Source organism: Pelodiscus sinensis, chromosome 3, assembly GCF_049634645.1.
Source record: "Pelodiscus sinensis isolate JC-2024 chromosome 3, ASM4963464v1, whole genome shotgun sequence".
Classification (NCBI taxonomy): Eukaryota; Metazoa; Chordata; order Testudines; family Trionychidae; genus Pelodiscus; species Pelodiscus sinensis.
Window position 1 is genome coordinate 130489530 of NC_134713.1, and position 19462 is coordinate 130508991.

Here is a 19462-nt window from a genome sequence, read left to right on the forward strand (position 1 = left end):
TGAGGGTTTATTCCTCTGAATGGTTGAATGATTATCATTGATTCACTTTGACTTTGAGAAAGTCAGAAACAATAAGGTATCTAGATTCCCACTCACCTGGTCATTTTACCTTCTAGGGAACTAAAATGTTATATTGGTAGTGACAGCTGATATAGATGTAAACACCAGAAAAATCCCATACATCAACATATGGTCAAAGAAATGTATTTGGACACAATGTTAATTCTCATTGACTGAAAACAAAAAATTACCTTTTGTAATACAAACAAGACCATGGTAAAGGATAACATTTAGTACAAATCCCATTCACTGCTGTAGAGTCAGACCAGCCACAGATAATTTGGTTCATAAGAAAGATCATGAACTATGCAAAAGAGATTTCTTTATTGTGCACACCTTACTGCCAAAAAGTAAGAACTAATGAGGATTTCTTCTTGTGAAGACATAAAAAAGGAATATCAGTGAAAATAAAAATCCTGAAAGTTTGCACCAATTTGTGCTAAATAGTTGCAATCTTGCCTTGTGTAGTAACACCTTTCATCCTGCATGTCCCAAAGATTTACAAACAAGGCAACATACTCAGAGATAGCATCATCTATGGAATGAAACATGGCACTTATTTAACATGTCACTACATTGTACAACACTGCATCCAAACAATACAGGCTTTTTCCATGTTAGAAACTTCAAAGAGAATATAGGGAGAAAGCATAAAATTACCTGATCTACAATTTGACCAGGACACCAATGTTGACACTTTTCCTCTTGAGAAAATAGTAAATCAAAAGTAATCTGGACTTCAGTTTTATTATCCTTAGTGTCTCTCCTAGCAGCATGCTGGGAGAGTTTTTTAATACTCAGTGGAAAGACCATGATGTAGTGAGTCACCAGCAGTACTTCCAGCAGCACCTATGTGTTCCTTTGAGCTCACTTATCCAAGTTTATTGGCCCATCCTAATCCTTTTTGCCTTGTGAGATTTGATAGAATAGAAGCAAAAGCTGGTATTGCTGAAGGCCACAACACTCCTTTACTATGAACCTGAAATGATCACAGTATGATAAAATACAAACTCACCATGAACCACAAGTGAGGAAAAGCACTGTGATCTTTCCCTGAATATACTCAATACCCTTTAGTTTGCTGACGGCCATGCATACCAAAGCCATGCATACCAAGAATACCATAAAAGATGCAGCAATCACATTAAGAAAGCAAAAGATATTTCACAAAGTGCCAAGGCACCTCACAACATTCCTGTTAAAAAATTAGCTGAAAACAAAAGTGAAATCCAAAAGTACATTAAACCAATCAAGTAAAAGGATAGAGGAAACAAAGGAAAAAGGACAAGCAGCATACACTGTTAGTACATAACCAATCAACACAAACTACTCTGCATGGCTGAGGTTTTTCAAAAGGCAAAGCCTTAAATTTTGGGACTCATTCCCATGTATACTAAAGCTTATTTTATATTAGTTTGGCACTCTCATTTTAAAGTCACTTTGTGGTCCTTAGAGTGTAAATGATATTGCTTAGAAACAAAGGGTTTGATTCTCAAGTCATAACTCAAAGTCTTGGAGTAAAAAACAAAAAAAATTGTTTGAGCTTTGGTGACCCTTGATTTTAAGATGTCACGTATAGTACATTGCCTAATGATTCTGCAACAGTCTCATGAAATGGAAATATACAAATGATGGGCTGCCTCTGCAGGAATATTTTGGATGCATATATACAAATATGGCTATATTCTATTCATCTCAACAAATATTAAAGTGAGGAATTAATACAAAACACACACTTCTGTGGTTGGTAACAGACAGCTGAGAAAAGACTTTCAAAACTGGTTCAAAAGTGTCAGTGATGGAGTCAGCTACTCAGAGCAAATATGGCATACAAATTTCCTTTGAGGTAAACGACTCTTGCAGTGTTAGGTCAGGAGCATCTGAGGAGCAGGAGCAGAAGCAGCTGCTTGAATTCTGAAAAAAATGTTGGTTTTATAATATAAAATATATTTTGGTGCTGCAGTTCTGCGAGGCTCGTGATTTGCTTGCATTGCAGTAGACCAGTATTTAGTTTGTGCCAAGGCTTTCTACGGCTGAGCCCTGGCACCTGTAGGCTTGGCAGTACATAGCCCCAGGACCTCTAGGTTTGTTGAATCAGTTATGAATGTAAAGTAATTGCTGGAGTTCCAGCACCTCTTTCACTACAAATTAAGCAGTGGTCCTGACAAAGCATTATGTGTTTTTTCCTGCTGCACATGTGAGCAAGAAACGCATTTTCTAGGTCTCCTGGAAACCAAAATGAAGATTCACCCAAAGTGGAAATGTATATGACCTTGCTGTGTTCTTCAAGAGACAGGAGCCAGGATCTGAGCATCTAGTTTAACTCAGTTAAATACAATGATTTCATTAGTTGTTTAATAGTACAAGTACTGCATGATTTTTCAAAGGTGCTGAGCACCTCTTGTTTCCATTGACTCCAGTGAGATTTGTGGTTGCTCAGCAACTCTGAAAACACACATATGGACAAGAACTTTCAAATCTAGTAATCTACTGTGTGTGAGAGCATGTAGGTGGGTGAGTTTTATTGCTCAGAGCACTCTAATTGTTTTAAATTAAATTACTGCATTCATAAGAACTTAACAGTACTTCATATGCTCAAACCACTGTACAGATGCTAAGGAATGAAATAGGTGAATTAGATGTATAACTAAACCCCTTTTACAGAGAAGGAAGCCAAGACAAAAAGGCAAAATAATGTGTTCCATGCCACTCTGTAAGTCAGCGATATATCCAGGATAGGAATGGAGAACACCTCTTGATTCCTAGTATTATGCTCATTCCTCCAGACCACACTGACTCTATGAACCTACATAGCAAAACCTATGGAAAATTACTGAAAATCAGAGTTTGTGTGGCACAGCCAAGAGCCACCCAGTTATCTTATATTTTTCGCACTATCCCTCTTCCCCCTTTTCAGAAGGAACAGGGCAAGGAATTAAAAAGACAAATAAAATAGAAGGTCTCTTTAAAAATCATTTTCAGAGGAAGCCCACTTTTGAATCTTGTGTTTTATTCTAAATTCACATTCTAATCACTGGTGTCCATTCCATTTCAAATGCATGTGGGTGGCTTCTAATGACAAATCAAAGGTGCCATGAGCTTGGCCCACATAAAAGACGCATTGCATTCTATCTGGGTGATTTCCAGGAGTTTGGGTGAATAAGAAGCAACACAATGAATCATTTTTATGAACTATTCCATGTCCTGTCTTTCAAAGAAAATGAGCTAAATAATTTCTTCATTCTGATAATGTAGCATATCAAAGAAAAATCTTTACCATAGAAGAATGAGAAGATTTCCCTCCAAAAGCCACAGAACCTAATCTTCAAAAATGGCATCTCCAAGCACAAGGAATTTCAGATTTATTTTAAGAGTCATGAACACAATTTCTTGTGGAGAAATAAATATAATCAGGCAGAGATGTACTATGTGGAAGACATACTGCAACAGCACTGCATGATATCCTCACTCCAAGGGATATTAATTGTCTGAGATGGAGACTTTATTCAAGATGCACAAGAAAGAAAACATTTATTTTCATGATTATTAAATTAAGGCTAATTATGAATCATTAACAATCAGTGTGCAAGAAAATTGGGTTTTGCCAGACTAATAATACAAGCACCAAAAAAGTAAAAAAGAAAAAGAGAAAGAATCCAGACTTCAATTAACTAAAGGCAGAATTGAAGTAGAATACATCACTGTATGAGCCACCAAGAGAACCTGCTTCAATAAAGAAATTAAACTCCCTCTGGCTGCACACCCCTACTTGTCACTTGCCAGTCCACACTGGAACCCACATAGAGTTTCATCAAACAATTACAACCCATATGCAAAAGAGATCACATCCTGAAAGTAATCATTCCTGACCCTCACTTCTGGCCTTCAAACAGCCCTTCCCCAATCTCATCAGAAACAAGTTACCTACACTCTAGGGTTCACCAACTCTGGGTAGCACTAAACCCTGCCAAAATAACAGATGCAAAACCTGCAGATATATCTCCAGTGCCACAATAATCAACACCCTGCCACAACACACCCTTCAAAATCCAGGTGTAAATGTGAGGTGTACCTCATTCAGTGCACTAGATGTCCCAATAACAATAAAGTGGGTGAAAAAAAAGACTATCATTACACTCTCAAGTGAACTCACACAAGAAAATAATAAAAGCCACTTTTCACAATCACTCTGACCTAGGAGTCTCATCGTCAGTGGAAATCTGTGTAACATTGAGAAAAGACAACCCTGGAAGCTTAAATTCATAATTTTGCTAGGCATTAAAATCATGGTTTTAAAGATACTTGATTCATGGCTTATTACAAGAATCTGTAACCTACTAACTCCCCTTTTTGTCCTATGACTACAGGGATGTTAACAGGTCCCTGATAATGTGCGTGAACTACTTCTGCTAAACAGTCTGCTCCACTTTGCACCCAGAGTGTCACAGCTAAATACATTTTTCAGACCTGAAGAAAAGCTCTGTACCTAAAAAAACTTGTCTCTCTCACCAGCAAACGCTGGTTCAATAAAAGGTATTACCTCACTCTCCTTGTGCTGCTACACTGGGTTAGATCACTTCATTAAAACATTTACCTGAATATGACAGATTGGAAGTCTCACATTTTCTCTGCTTCTTTACATTCAGGCTATGTCTAGACTGCAAGCCTCTTTCGAAAGAGGCTCTTTCGAAAGATACTTTCGAAAGAGCCTCTTTCGAAAGAGAGCGTCTAGACTGCACGTTGAACTTTCGAAAAAGCGGCTTGCTTTTTCGAAAGAAAGCATCCAGTGAGTCTGGATGCTCTCTTTCGAAGAAGCCCTATTTACATTGAAGAACGCCTTCTTTCGAAAGAGGAACTTTCGAAAGAAGGCGTTCTTCCTCGTGAAATGAGGTTTACCGCCATCGAAAGAAAAGCCGCATTCTTTCGATTTAATTTCGAAAGAACGTGGCTTGAGTCTGGACGCAGGGGAAGTTTTTTCGGAAAAAGGCTACTTTTCCCGAAAAACCCCCTGAGTCTGGACACAGCCTCAGAAAGCAACCCTGTGTCAATGCTGAATTGAAAGGAAGAAGAGACCATTCATGCTTCTTTCCAGATTTGCTTATAGTTTTTAAAAAAGAATTAAGACCAAAAGGAACATTTTCCCTTACTTCTTTAAATTCCTCTCCAGCTAGCACAATTCAAGGCACTATCATAAATCAGAGTCCACAGAGAGAGATACCTTTCTGAGGAAGATACATCAGTCAAACCATTACAACTAAATTTAGAAATCCACAGTAGCATTTTGTGTTAGAGCCTTCCTCATAAGGAACACCAAGCCTGAAATTCCAGAATGCTAACAAAAAAAGTCTCAAAAATAAAACTAATTCCCACCATTATAGCAAGTTCCCAAAGTGTTATACACAAAGTACTAAGTCTGAGAACTATTTCTGGAACAACTTAGTGAATGTGTAGGGGTTGACACTGAAATTTTGAGATGTTAGCTATATTTTGAATTAAATAGAATCACTGTGATATAAACAAGACAAAAAAGAGTAGTTAGCTCTTGGTTTCCACTTTTAGTTTTTTAGGATTATTTTTTATTCTTTCGTGTTTGCACACACAAATTTGTAGTGGTATATTATATAGAAACTGAATTTAAAAGCTTTATATTAATATATCTATATAAACATTTGTGGTTTGGAATTCCCTTTGTTTTTGTCAACCTGATTAAATGTCAAACCAGGCTCCACCTGCTTTCCATGAAAAGCTCTGTACACTATGAAGAGTTCTATTGGTTAAAGCTGTCTTTGCCAGGTGTTAGAGAGGTTTGCTTGGAGCCACAGGCCCTGCTGGAGCCCTAAATAACTAACAACATGGGCTAAAGGCTGAGAACCAGAGTATGGCTGGCCTTGGCAGGATAGACACCACGTACTGGCTAACAAAAAAAAAGTTCATTCCTGATCAGAGAGAATGCCTTAAGAACAACCAGAGTTCTCAGGTAACTATGTAAACAAATTCCAAGAGACTGTACAGGAATATATTGACCCATCATAAGATAAGGATGGGATGGAGGATAATGGATGAGGATTTTTGTTCAAACTAATAGGTGCAAGGTATAAGGGTGGCAACTAACATAATCTGGAGCAGTGTTTCTGAAAGTGCTCCACGAAACCACTTTGAGAAACATATTAACTCAGTGTTTCCCAATTTTATTTGGCCACAGAACCCTTTTCAGCTTGAAAAGAATTTCAAGGAACCCCTAGGATTGCCAGGGTAAAATTTGTCAAGCAAAACAAAAAAAGACCCGTCATGCCAGGATTGCCAGGGTAATTTTTTCAAGCAAAAAGAAAGGCCTGCCAAGTTCCTGCAACAAAAAGGCTCCGCCTCTTTAAGAGGGGAGAGGGCAGTGCCGAGTGGCCTGGCCCATGCCACTTCCAATGGCTCCCCTTGGCTGCAAAGGATGAAATGGAGCCAATGGGAGCCGCGAGGCTCTGTGGCTGCGGTGCCAGTAAATAAACAAACCAGGGCGGCCATTTAATGTGTTTCTCAAATTGGTTTCGTGGATCACTTTCAGAAACACTGATCTAGAGAACAATATGTAACTTGTTTGTATCACCATATAAAAGATGAAGTCATAGGAGGGGGAACAGGTAATCAGGTGAGGGGACAGGATCCCAGTGACAAGATAAAGATTTAGTCAGGTCACGGGGATACATATGTTAGTGTCCCTGTGACTGGCTGGACAGAGCACAAGTACCATGCTTTGCTGACATGCCTTTGCCACCCATCCAAACCTTGCCACATTCTCCTTCCTATTGCCATTATAAGTATAGTTTTTTCCTGTTCAACCCTAGTTCTTCCTGCTCTTTCATTCTGGTTGTCATTTTCAACCTCAGTGCAAAACCTCTTTTCCTCCTTCTCCTCAATATTCTCAGCTATATCCTGCAATGTACTCCTACTGAAGACACTCAACATCCCCTGATAGTACCTTGCAAGACCAGCCTTCCATACTCAACATTCTCTTCTCTTTCAGCAGTAGCAGTTGATTGGTCAGGTCTGATTGCTTAGTGTGGGGCAGTGGATTATAGTGCTATTGCAGAGCCTTAAGACCAGCAGTCTATTCCCAGCTTTGCCTCTGACCTACTTTGTGACTTTGCCTCCCCTCAGTTGGAGATAATATCCCCATTTTACAGAGGAGAGGTAATGGTATGTGCCTCTTTGATAATGTGTTGTGAGAGACAAGTGAAAAGTGCTAGATAGTACCATTACACATTGGGTTGAAGGATAACAATACAGCAAATACCAAAAAAACCCAAACCCAGATATACTGAAATGTAATAAGTATACTTTACTGATTATTTTTTAATATGCTCTGCAGATTTTGTTTGTTTGTTTGTTTGTTTGTTTAAAGTTTGGGTTTGCAAGGTAGAGTCTGGGAACACCCTTTTAAAGAAAATAATGTTCTTCATGCTCTGATTTGGTGGGAGATGGGGTTGTGTTCTCCTTAATCTGTTATTAAACACATTTTTAATTCATTTGAAATTGTTAAACTGGAAAAATACATTTTACAGATTGTATTGATTTGTGAACTTTGAATTTGCAGTCTTATGGCCATCTTCTTCTGCTTAGCTTGAAATCCCTCAATTTTCATATCATATAAGAACATAAGAACAGCCATACTGGGTCAGACCAAAGGTCCATCCAGCCCAGTATCCTGTCTGCTGACAGTGGCCAATGCCAGGTGTCCCAGAGGGAGTGAACCGAACAGGTAATGATCAAGCAATCTCTCTCCTGCCATCCATCTCCACCCTCGACAAACAGAGGCTAGAGACACCATTCTTTACTCATACTGGCTAATAGCCATTTATGGACTTAAACTCCATGAATTTATCTAGTTCTCTTTTAAACCCTGTTATAGTCCTAGCCTTCACAACCTCCTCAGGCAAGGAGTTCCACAGATTGACTATGAGCTGTGTGAAGAACTTCCTTTTATTTGTTTTAAACCCGCTGCCCATTAGTTTAATTTGGTGGCCCCTAGTTCTTATATTATGGGAACAAGTAAATAACTTATCCTTATTCACCTTCTCCACATCACTCATGATTTTATATACCTCTATCATATCCCCCTTAGTCTCCTCTATTCCAAGCTGAAAAGTACCAGTCTCTTTAATCTCTCCTCATATGGGACCCGTTCCAAACCCCTAATCATTTTAGTTGCCCTTCTCTGAACCTTTTCTAATGCCAGTATATCTTTTTTGAGATGAGGAGACCACATCTGTATGCAGTATTCAAGATGTGGGCATACCATGGATTTATATATGACATATATTGATCAGCAGCAATTAAAAAACCATGCTGTAAATTTAAAATCATAATAAAAAAGTGACTATACTGCAAGTCACTATCAATAGAATGGTTGTTTCCATAGTAACTAATGTAGAGTGCTTCAAAAGGAAAAGAGCAGAAAGACTAAAAGTGACAATGCACAATCCACACAGGCGTATACAGTATAAACTGTACACGTGGTATAAGAAAGAAGCAACATGGTTGTATGGCATGCTGTAACATTTTTCTACTTGTTTCAGTCATTGGTAAGTGAAGCTATCATTTCAAGCTTATACCACTCCAAAGAGTAAAATGCCTATCACCACTTTATCAGCTGGTGTTTTTCCTTCACCCCACTCAGTAAGTATTATCAGCTAACAGAACAACCACACTTACTTTTTGGGCCAAAAGTACATGCAGAATCTTTTGCTATGGGTGTCATGGGATCCACTCACCACTGGAGCACTGCCTCCTGGTTCATCTGGGGGATTAGGTAGTTTAAAGTCTGGCACACTGTTCTGTCAGTTTTTTGCCCTGTAGGCTATCTCTGTCTTCGTGATTCAGCCCTCCAAATAGGTCACTTTAGTCCTCCCTTTCTGGGCTATCAAAGTCCCTCCATACAAAATATGGTAATCTTCCCTTTACTACACTGACCAATAAGCTGCCCTCAACCCTTCTGCCTCAGGCCCCGACTTTTCCTGCTGCTGCGCCACTCCACAGGGTGTTCAACTTAGACTCATTTAAAACAGAACTTGAGAGTGATCCGTTAGAATCCCATGGCTTTTTTTCAAGGAAGTACAACATGAGTAGTGGGGAAACTACTAATTTTAGAACCAACAATAAACTCTCTCCTCTCCATGTCACAGACTGAAGACAGACAATAACCTCTCAAATTCTGATAAACTCATGAGATACAAAAAAAAAAGCCAATATTAGCAGTTCTCTCCACAATCCAAATTCTAGCCACAATTAAAAGTGTGGTTGAGATAGAAGATTTCTATGTGAACAAATTTTGATGTTCAAAACATTAATGGTTGCAGTACTCTTACATCTTCTAATTCAGCTTTTAATTGCTGACTGAAATAGGCTCAATAGAAAAGAAAATAGACGTTATACTTTCAAAATGTTCATATTGCCTGAAGCTAATACCAGGAAAATTTAGGACTCTTCCAAAGGTATGTTGGCACCACCTATGTGTCATAATTCATTATAAAATAATGAAGCAGGCTTCTAAAAAAAATAATGCAGCTGACATTCTATTAAAAGTACTCCCGGAGGCTCAATAATCCTAGTAGGCAAGAGTTTTCAGAGGTGGCATGATGCTGATATAAGGAACTATTTACACGTGTTAGTGCCTTTTACAATGAAGATTTAAATTAGTCATTTATGAACTGAAAATTGAACTAAATATTTTCAGTGGGTTTCTATGAAAACCATCTAAATATGGACTATGCCTTCTGGCTATGTCTAGACTGGCATGATTTTCCACAAATGCTTTTAACTGAAAAGTTTTTCCATTAAAAGCATTTGCGGAAAAGAGCGTCTAGATTGGCATGGATGCTCTTCCGCAAAAGCACTTTTTGCGGAAAAGCATCTGTGCCAATCTAGATGCAGTTTTGTGCAAGAAAGCCCCGATCGCCATTTTCGCCATCAGGGCTTTTTTGTGCAAAACAGTTTTTAGCTGTCTTGCACAAAAACATTTCCGGAAAAGGGCTTTTGCCCGAACGGGAACGTCAAAGCATTTGCGCAAGAAGCACTGATTTCGGACAGTAGAACGTCAGTGCTTTTGCGCAAAATCAAGCAGCCAGTGTAGACAGCTGGCAAGTTTTTGCACAAAAGCACCTGCTTTTGCGGAAAAACTTGCCAGTTTAGACGCAGCCCTGGGGCTCGTCTACACTGGCCCCTTTTCCGGAAGGGGCATGTTAATTTCAGCTATCGTAATAGGGAAATCCGCGGGGGATTTAAATATCCCCCGCGGCATTTAAATAAAAATGTCCGCCGCTTTTTTCCGGCTTTTAGAAAAGCCGGAAAAGAGCGTCTACACTGGCCCCGATCATCCGGAAAAGAGCGCTTTTTCCGGAGGATCGGGGCCAGTGTAGACGCTCTTTTCCGGCTTTTCTAAAAGCCGGAAAAAAGCGGCGGACATTTTTATTTAAATGCCGCGGGGGATATTTAAATCCCCCGCGGATTTCCCTATTACGATAGCTGAAATTAACATGCCCCTTCCGGAAAAGGGGCCAGTGTAGACGTAGCCCAGGTGTATATGAACATGGCATACTGGAAGAATGGCCCAAAATCTATGTTGTATCATTTTATACCAATATGTTTTCTCCATCTTATTTTTCTGGACAAACCAATCTTCCTTCTTCACTTTGTTAGTGTCCGGTTAGTTACCAAGTTAACTATGAGTGAGAGATGAGCTTATTTACTGTAATCTTTGTGCTTTTATCAGGGTTTGGCATCTCTGATGAAATTAACACTGTATCCATAAACCCTCTGACCTATGAAAAACGTAGACCCCAACCTTGGAATTTAGACACTTGCTCACTCTCTCTGATGGAACAATGTCAAAACTGAATCTAAACACACCTGAACCTCATAAAAAAAGCAGATTCAGGTCAAAACACTGTGACTCAGGACCATCTCAATTCCTCAAGTTTTCTGTATAACAGTAAGCTCTTCCTTTCATGGCTGGACTAGGCCAGAATTTAGGGAGACTTAGGCTGTGACTCTAGGCAGTCTAGACTGTATTTAATTAGATTTGAACTAGAAAGGCATTGAGAACTACTAGGTTAAATTTGTGCTCAGCCTGCTCCATAAAGAATTTGCTTTGTATTCACTAAAGTCAAGGCCTGTCTCTTATCTATCACAAGAGGTATTACATGTTCCCTGTACTTCTCATGGATACAAATATCAGATTGCCATCCCACACAATCATGCTGCATAAATATCATATTGGGACAAACTGTCTAATCCAACTACATTTAACCCATGGCATTCAAAATATCAGAAGAGTTTAAATTTAACTATTCAGTCATCCACAAGACAACCACACCAAATGTATGTAACATTTTCTAGTAACTTCTAATGCATGTTCTGTCTAATTTTTTTAAAAGTACTTCATGAATGTGGAAGGTCTGTGCTCTATTCACTCAGTAAAGTTCATTCATCCTTAATGCAATGGCAAAATGCAATGAAACTTACTAATTACCAGTCACATCTTAGAAAATGCAGGCCATCATGTTCTGAAATTTATCACAAGTTCCTATAACACAGCAGTCACTGTTAAACAACCCTACTTAAAGCTTCAAGTGCAACCAGTACTATCTGATGTCAAATGGTTTATGCTTTAACAATCTTTCATCACACTCTAAACACAGGAATTATTGTATATTTGTGGACAACAGTACCACATTTGCATCCTGTCATATGCACCTATGTACTTTTAAAATACATAAGTCACCAAGTCTTGTTTTATTGTCTGTTTCCTAGAGCGTTGCTTGAAAGTTTTCACCTAGGACTGTGACACCTGGTCAGTACAATCTATAGTATGTTAGATCAAGAAGACTAGTTAAAGGAATCAAAAACAGTCACAGGTTTTAAAGCCAGAAGGGAACGTTCTCCACGTACAGTAATGGCCAGATGAGGTTCTGTGACCTACACTAGATCCATAACCTCCGCCTAAGTTACCGAGCCAACCATTTACACTAGTTTAAACTTGCATGTGACCTGGACCGCACACGGCAGAGAAAAATAAAACTTCCCCGGGGTTTCTACCAATCTGACCTAGAAGAAATTCCTTTCCAGTCACATAATAACATGACAGATTATATTACATGATATCAAAATATATTAAAAGTGTCCTACTATGTAAAACACGTCTTAAAATATGATAGAAAATCTAGGTAAATAAATATTATAGTTCAACTTTTCCCCATATATGTTTTATATATCTAGAAGTTACACATGAGCAATAAGAAAAGAAAAGAATCCGTTTACTGGGCTAAAAAAAGTGTATCTGAGTACAGCCCCTTTAGAACAACTATGATACACAACTATTTTTATTAACTCCTATGCAATAATTATTGCAGTCATTATAGAGCTGGAATGTTACAATGAAACTTACTGTTAATTATATATAAAATATAATTAAATGTATTTTAAGAGAACTGAATCAAAATTCAGTAAGTGCAATAAATTTTCAGGAAACATAATATTATGACAATCACTATGTCGATGTTTATTTACTATATAAATATACATAAGCACACATTTTTGTACACAGTTGTGAAGTTAAGGGAAATGTGGTCCAGTTACATTGGCCAATTTATATACATACACATGTACAAAGTTTTCCAGACTTGTGTGCATCAAAATCCTAAAATTATATTGTGTCACCTCAATAAAATAACCTGATTTTCTGAGGTGTTCGGCATCCCAAAAAACACTGAAGTGAGCAGCATCTTTGAAAATCAGACATACACAGCTCATTAACTTGTGACTAACAAAATACTTCTAATCTCGAGAAATAACGGTATATTACCAAATTTCTGATGACAACAATTACTCTCACTATTGAAGAAATACTGACATTATTCTGAGAACATTTTTATTGCAGTTAATGCAGGAAGTGAGGGGAGAAATCAATTCTTAAGAAAAAAATTAAGGGCTGATTTTCCCATTTTAAACAACCACAAACTAATTACAGTTCCCTAAATTTCTGCAGTAACAGGGAGTTAAAACGTTCTGCATCTGAATTTGTGTGAAAGTCTTTCTTTTACCGCTATCATAATTTAAGAGTTGTTTTATAATCATTTAATTATATTTAAAGAAGTCCAGCTCCCAAGTAAAGACAGCTCTGTCCCCTTAGTTTCCACTAACCCATCTCAAATTCCCCAAGCAACTGCCCTAATTGAAGCAGAGTAGCCAAATAAATCCCATTATTGAGTTCAATGTCTGGAAGTTTGTTTATTGATGTTGTTACTAAAACATTTATCATGTTGGGAAATTTATTTGCTGAGAGAATCCTTGGAATGTCATTTTAAAAAGTACTATGGATTGGAAAACATAAAATATCCACACAATTATTTTCCTTATACCACACATGTAATTAACACTTTAAATGCTTTGGAAATAACTAGCTAATTAATCATAAAATGTAAAATATAAAATATGTCATATTTTACTCATTTTACAATAAGCTGATTATAGTAGGGTATAGTCTAACTCAAAGGGAAAATGTTTTATCAGCTCATATCAATTGGAAATAGCAGGTGAAATAAATTAATTATTGCAGCTCTCTCATGTGACATATAAAAGGAACAAAACATGAATGAATGTTTAAAGCATGCCTTGTAGACCAAACGTTCTTGAACACTTTGTGAAGTTGACATATGTATCTGTGTTTTAAAATTTACAACAGGAGGTGAGGTCATTTCTTAAAATAAATGACAACAGATAAGCTCACAATTCACACACTCATAGTGTTGCCATTTAAGTATACAACATATATACTAACGATTCCAATGATACAGTGAAGGACTGAGATCAAACGATCCTGCTCTGAAATCATTTTGTTGCACTCCTACAACTGGAACATCATAGCCCCAACTTGTATCAAGATAAGTGGAGGCAAAATGTTTAAATAGCTATATTTTTGGGGGGAGAGGGTGAAAGTTTCTTAAACTCATTTGCCCCAGCTGTTTCAGAGAAATTAAAAAGCCTCCTACCTTTCTGTACACCAGCATGTTTGGGGATTCATCAGCCACCCCGTTGCTGCTTTGCCCATAATTATTTCCTTGCGCCATGTCCCAATGCAATGATCCGCTGACAAGGACTGCGCTGAGCAATTTGCCACTGCGAAAGGTAAGAGCGGTCTCAGTAAGACACAGCGCAGCCCCCCCCCCCCCCCCCGCCACACATACACACACACACACACACACACACACACACACTCCCGCACTGATGATTAATGGAGTTGGCTTTCCCACGTTCCCATCATCAGTTTCTCCGCCAGATATTTACACTGGGGCAAAGCGGCTAATTCACCATTTACTGTCATCCCCCCACTCCCCTTGCCTGTAAATAATGAAGGCGGGCAATGTACTAACCCAGGCTGGACTTCAATGAATTGTCACTTGAAGCAGCACCGGTGACACCCGGCCGCGCACCCGACGGGAGAGGCATCTCCTCCCACACACCCCGTCTCTCGCCCCCCACGAACCCCTAGGCAGGGGAGCATCTTCGGGCTGGCTCCGCGCTCCAGGGGCCGCCCCTTCGCTCACCCACCTGCCCAGAGAGCCGCGCCAGCCTTTTCGGAGGGCGAGCTCTCCGGCCCCGCACGGGCACTGGTGTGTAGGGGGGGGGGGGGAGGAATTCACCGCAGCCCCGGCCAGCTGCGCTCTGTTCCTGGCCCGGCGTCTCCGCACCGGCTGGTGCCGCCTGGCGCCCGCGCCTCGCCTTTCAGCACCGCGGACAGCAGCCCCGGCAGCCGCCCCGAGGGAGGGCGAGCTCCCCGCCCTGCCTATTTACCTCCCCGGGCCAAGGTCACGGGCTGCGCGCTCCTCTCCGCCGCCTCCTCCCGGCTCGGTCCGTGTCAGCCGGCAGCGGAGGGAGGGATGCGAGGAGCGGGCATCACACACACCCAATGCGCACGGCCGGGCGGCTGCTGCTGCTGCGACTCCCTGCCTGCCCCCCTCCCCCCCCCTCCAGCCTCGCACGAGCGGCCGCCGCGGCTCCCCTCCCTGGAACCGAGCTGCCTCGTCACGTGAGGAAAGGGAACGTCAAAGGTGCCGCTGCTGCTGCTGCTGCTGCAGCGCCAGGCAGCTCGCAAACCCGCCCGCTCTCTGGCGGCCGCCGCTGCGCTCGGCTCCCCCAGGAAGCCGCCAAGGAGCTGCAGCAGCCTGCAGGTTTGGCAGCCAGTTGTCAACGAGATTAGGGAAGGCGGGAGGGCAGGCTCAGAATAGAATCTGGGCTAATGGGATGGGTGATTGAGGGGGCTAGTGTGTGTGGGGGGGCGGGGGGGGTCTCAGTCTCTCTTTTCCTCCAGCAGACGGCACTGATTGCTCCCCTCCTGCACCCAGTCGCCTCTGTTTTTCAGCGGGGAGGGGGGGAGGCCCACTGTTTTAAAGCTTGGATCCTATATGGGCAATTACATAGGGAATTACATATTGTTTGTAGTAATAACAACAAGAAGCCCTGTTGCACCTTATAGACTAAGAGATTCACTGGAGCATAAGCTTTGGTGGGCAAAGTTGCACTTCGTCAGATGCATTTCATGATGCTGACATGCATCTGACGAAGTGGGTCTTTGTTCACCAAAGCTTATGCTCCAATAAATCTGTTAGGTTACGCCTACACCACAGGGTTCTTGCGCAAGAACTGGTTTGCACAAGGTCTTGCGCAAAAGTGCGTCCACACTGACATGTGCTTTTGTGCAACAGCATCCATGGCAGTGTAGATGCTCTCTTGGGCAAGAAAGCTCTGATGGCCATTTTAGCCCATCCACATTGCCTTCTTGCGCAAGAGCTCTTGCACAAGAGGGCGTATTCCTTGTGGGGAGAGAAAAACTCTTGCACAAGAAGCCCTCTCTTCTAATGCTTTACTGTAAATTTACTTGCGCAAGAACACATGTGCCGTGTAGATGCTCCGCAAGTTTTTGCGCAAGAATGGCCGCTCTTGCGCAAAAAGCGTCCAATGTAGCCGTAGCCTTAGCATATAAGGTGCCCCAGGACTTCTTGTTTTTGCAGATTCAGACTAACACGGCTACCTCTCTGAAATTTGTAGTAAATAATGGTGATCTTGAGTTGCTGCACTCTTTGGGAAACTAAGAAGGGGCAGCCCCCGGGAGGAGTGAAATCATCCCCTTATTGAGGGAAATGGGTTTCATGCATTCAAATTTGTGAAGCTAAAATTTTCAATCAGAAAACAATGGTAATAGCAGCAACAGGAGGACTAAGCCGCCTTTACGGTACATATGTTGTCCTGGGGCATTCTATCCCTAGTGGAGTGTGCTTTAGGACAATATCAACACTTGCCCCTCAAAGAGAACCTTAGTTGTAATTACAGATTCTGTTGCAGCAGTGAGAAGAAGATAATGATTTTGTCCTCTCCCAACATCTCCTCCTCTTCCCTTCATAGCAAGCAGCCAAAGAGCAGCAGACAAGGAAATAAGTTGTTCATTTGTTAAAGTGAGAACAAAAGTGGTAGCACTGGCCATGCAAAACACAAAATAAAATAGTCCTGGCCTTAAGGAGCTTACAAGAGAATGGACAGAGGAGGTCTGCTTGCAAAGCTACTTTAGAAGAAGAAGAACAGAAATGTCTCAAAAGAGGAGTCCCTTCTTCCCTGGGGCTATGTCTACACTGCCAGTTTTGTGAGCAGTGAGTATGCAAATGAGGCACAGATTCGCATATCACCATACCTCATTTGCATAATTTATGTAAGACATTTTTGCAGGGGAAAAAAAGTAGTGTGGCTGTTTTCTTTTTGTGCAAAAACCCCTTTTCCCTCCAGATCGGTAAACCTCCTTTTTGGGGGCATAAGAATCTTGCGGGAAAAGGGGGTTTTGCACAAAAAGAAAACATTCACATTGCTTGTTTTTGCACAAAAACCCTAGAGAAAAAAAAACGGATCGGCAGAAAATATGCAAATGAGATCACGGCTCATGCAAATGAGTCCCTCATTAGCATATTTTTTGCTGAAAAAACTCTTAGTGTAGACATAGCCTGGCAGTTTAGGAAGCAAGGCCTGGTCTACACTAAGACCTTAGTCTGAAATTAGTCCCCCCAAGGTCAATTTTGAAAGGAATGCATCCACACCATCAAGCCCATTATTCCAGAATAAGGGGCTGCAGAATTTGAACCCTGGAATTCTGTTTTTCATGAGAAATAACACTCTACCTGAACTTGTAAGTCCCACAAAACATTAGTGTGGATGCTCTGGGGCCGCTAATTTGAACTCATTGGCCTCCAGGAGAATTCCTGCAGCACCACAGAGTGCTTTCTGGGGCTCAAAGTCTGAGGTAGAACATCTACATTCACAGAGCCTGCCTCAGACTACATTCAGTTCTTCTTCCTAGTGAGGACATGGAACTTCAAATTTGTATAATCGGGTGCCCAGAAGTCAAACTTAGTAAATTCAAAACAATCGCTTAGTGTAGATGTAAGCGGAGGAATGGTCCCGCTATTGTGGGGAACTTTCCTGGCTTTTATACCACCCCGGTGAAATGGACCAGCAAAAGGATCTGAGTCCCCGCTCCCCCTGAGTAAACTTTACCCCATGGCTTCCCTGATCCTGAGGGCTCCCCCTCCACTCTCCTGAGTAGCAGAGTCCTCGAAACCCCAACAAGGCTGGGGCCAGGTTTCCTGGGGCTCAGTCCCCAACCTTGTAGTCACTAGGGGCAGGAGTTAGAGTGTCCCCACTCCGAGGTGCTCTCTTCACACTGCCTGCTTTCTTGGCCCAGTGATCATTTCATAGGGTTCAAAGCAAATACAATTTATTAAACATCAACTGATTAAAGAGAAAAGAATAAGAAAAAATGAGAATGGGTAAATGAGAACACACAATCCTGCTCTGTAGCACCGGAACATCAAAACAGCAGTCTGCAGAGTGTAAGGACAGTTCACAGTCTCTTCCTTATAGGCCCCTTAGAGGCCCTAGATGTGCTGCAGGGGGGCTGCAGGCTGGACATGCTTGCTCTGGCAGAGACCACACAGACTCAAGCTCTAAGTGGCCAGACCCCTCTCCCAGTCTGGCCTGCTGGGCCTCTTGGCTGGTGATATCTCCCTGCCCAGAGCCTCTCCCTGCACTTTGCTGGTCCCAGCTGCTCACCACACCCAGCTGCAGGCTGTGCTGCTTTGCCAGTCTCCAGCTCCTTGTGTTGCTTCTCTATCCCTTTTGCCTCTCTGAGTACTGCCAGTCTGCTGCTCAACACAGGGTCTGCGCTCCTTGGACTCTGTGTGCCTGGCTCTGTTGCTGCAAAACTGCCCCTCAGCACAGCTTGCACTCCTTGGGCTGTATGTGCCTGGCTCTGTTGCTGCAGGACTGCTTCTCCACACAGCTTGCTCCTCTTAGCTGTCTCTCAGTTCTCTCCTTGCTCAGAGAGACCCAGAAAAATCCCAGCTCACAAGGAGGACAGGGCCTGGCCTCTTACTTTCCTCACTGGCCTGTCCAACCTGTCAATCAGGCCGAGCTGGAGTGTTGGCTGCTTTCCATTGTCTCTGGGGTCTGTCAGTCTCAGGGCCCTGATTTCTCATGGACCCTTCCCCTTTTGATACTGGGAGCTGGCGAACCAAAAACTCCCACAGAGTTTTAGTAAGGGGCTACAGTCCCCTTACATAGACATGACTCAGAAGACCAGGTGCCAGGCCCCTTTTTCACCACATAACAGCAGTCTCCCTCTACACAGTAGGAATGGGAAAATATCAAGTTAAGAAACTACTTAGACAAGTTAGATTTATTTCATCAGGCCCTGCAAACTTGAAGATATTCTAGAAACTTAAGGCTGAAGAGATTTCAGTGTCACTAATGATTATCTTTGAGGACTCATGGAGGGTGGGGGAGATCCTAGAGGACTGGAAAAGGGCAAATAAAATATTCATGTATTTAAAAAAGAAAAGCCTAAAGAGTAATAGATCAGTTAGCTTAACTTCTGCACAGGGAAGGATAAGGGAGCAAATAAAAAAAATTGTGAGCATCTACAAGAAAATAAAGATGCTAAGAAAAAAGTTAAACCACCTTAATATCCTTCTTTGACAGGGTAACAAGCTTTGTGGCTAGAGAAGCAGTAGATGACCCTCTCAAAACAAACTAGGAAAATATAGCCTAGATGAACCTTTTATAAGGTGAGTTAACTAAACAGCTGTTATCAGTGATTCACAATTAAGCTAGAAGGGCATATCAAATGGGGTCCTGCCCAGATCTGTCCCAGGTCCAGTTCTATTCAGTCTCTTCATATATGATTGGAAAAATGGTATTCAAATACATTTATAAAATCTGATCACTATACCAAGCTAAGAGGTTTTGCAAGTGCTTTGGTGGACAGGGTTAGAAATAAAAATTATCTTGATAAAGTGAAGAAATTATCTGAAATTAAATA

The 19462-nt window shown here is 41.3% G+C and overlaps 1 protein-coding gene across 3 annotated transcripts in view; it reads right to left on the reverse strand.

Moving 5' to 3' along the window:
• Positions 1–15074, reverse strand: part of RGS7 (regulator of G protein signaling 7) — a 374326-nt gene extending 359252 nt beyond the window's left edge. For 2 of the 3 annotated variants that reach the window (XM_075924826.1, XM_075924832.1), the window contains exons 1-2: positions 14896–15073; positions 14094–14220 (exon numbers count right to left, since the gene is read on the reverse strand). In XM_075924826.1, coding sequence (XP_075780941.1) covers positions 14094–14171 — 78 coding nt within the window. In that variant the 5' untranslated portion in view covers positions 14172–14220; positions 14896–15073. Of the gene's footprint in view, positions 1–14093; positions 14221–14895 lie in introns of all 3 variants that reach the window. The other variant, XM_075924828.1, reaches the window with a different exon arrangement.
• Between the last annotated feature and the right edge of the window lie 4388 nt (positions 15075–19462).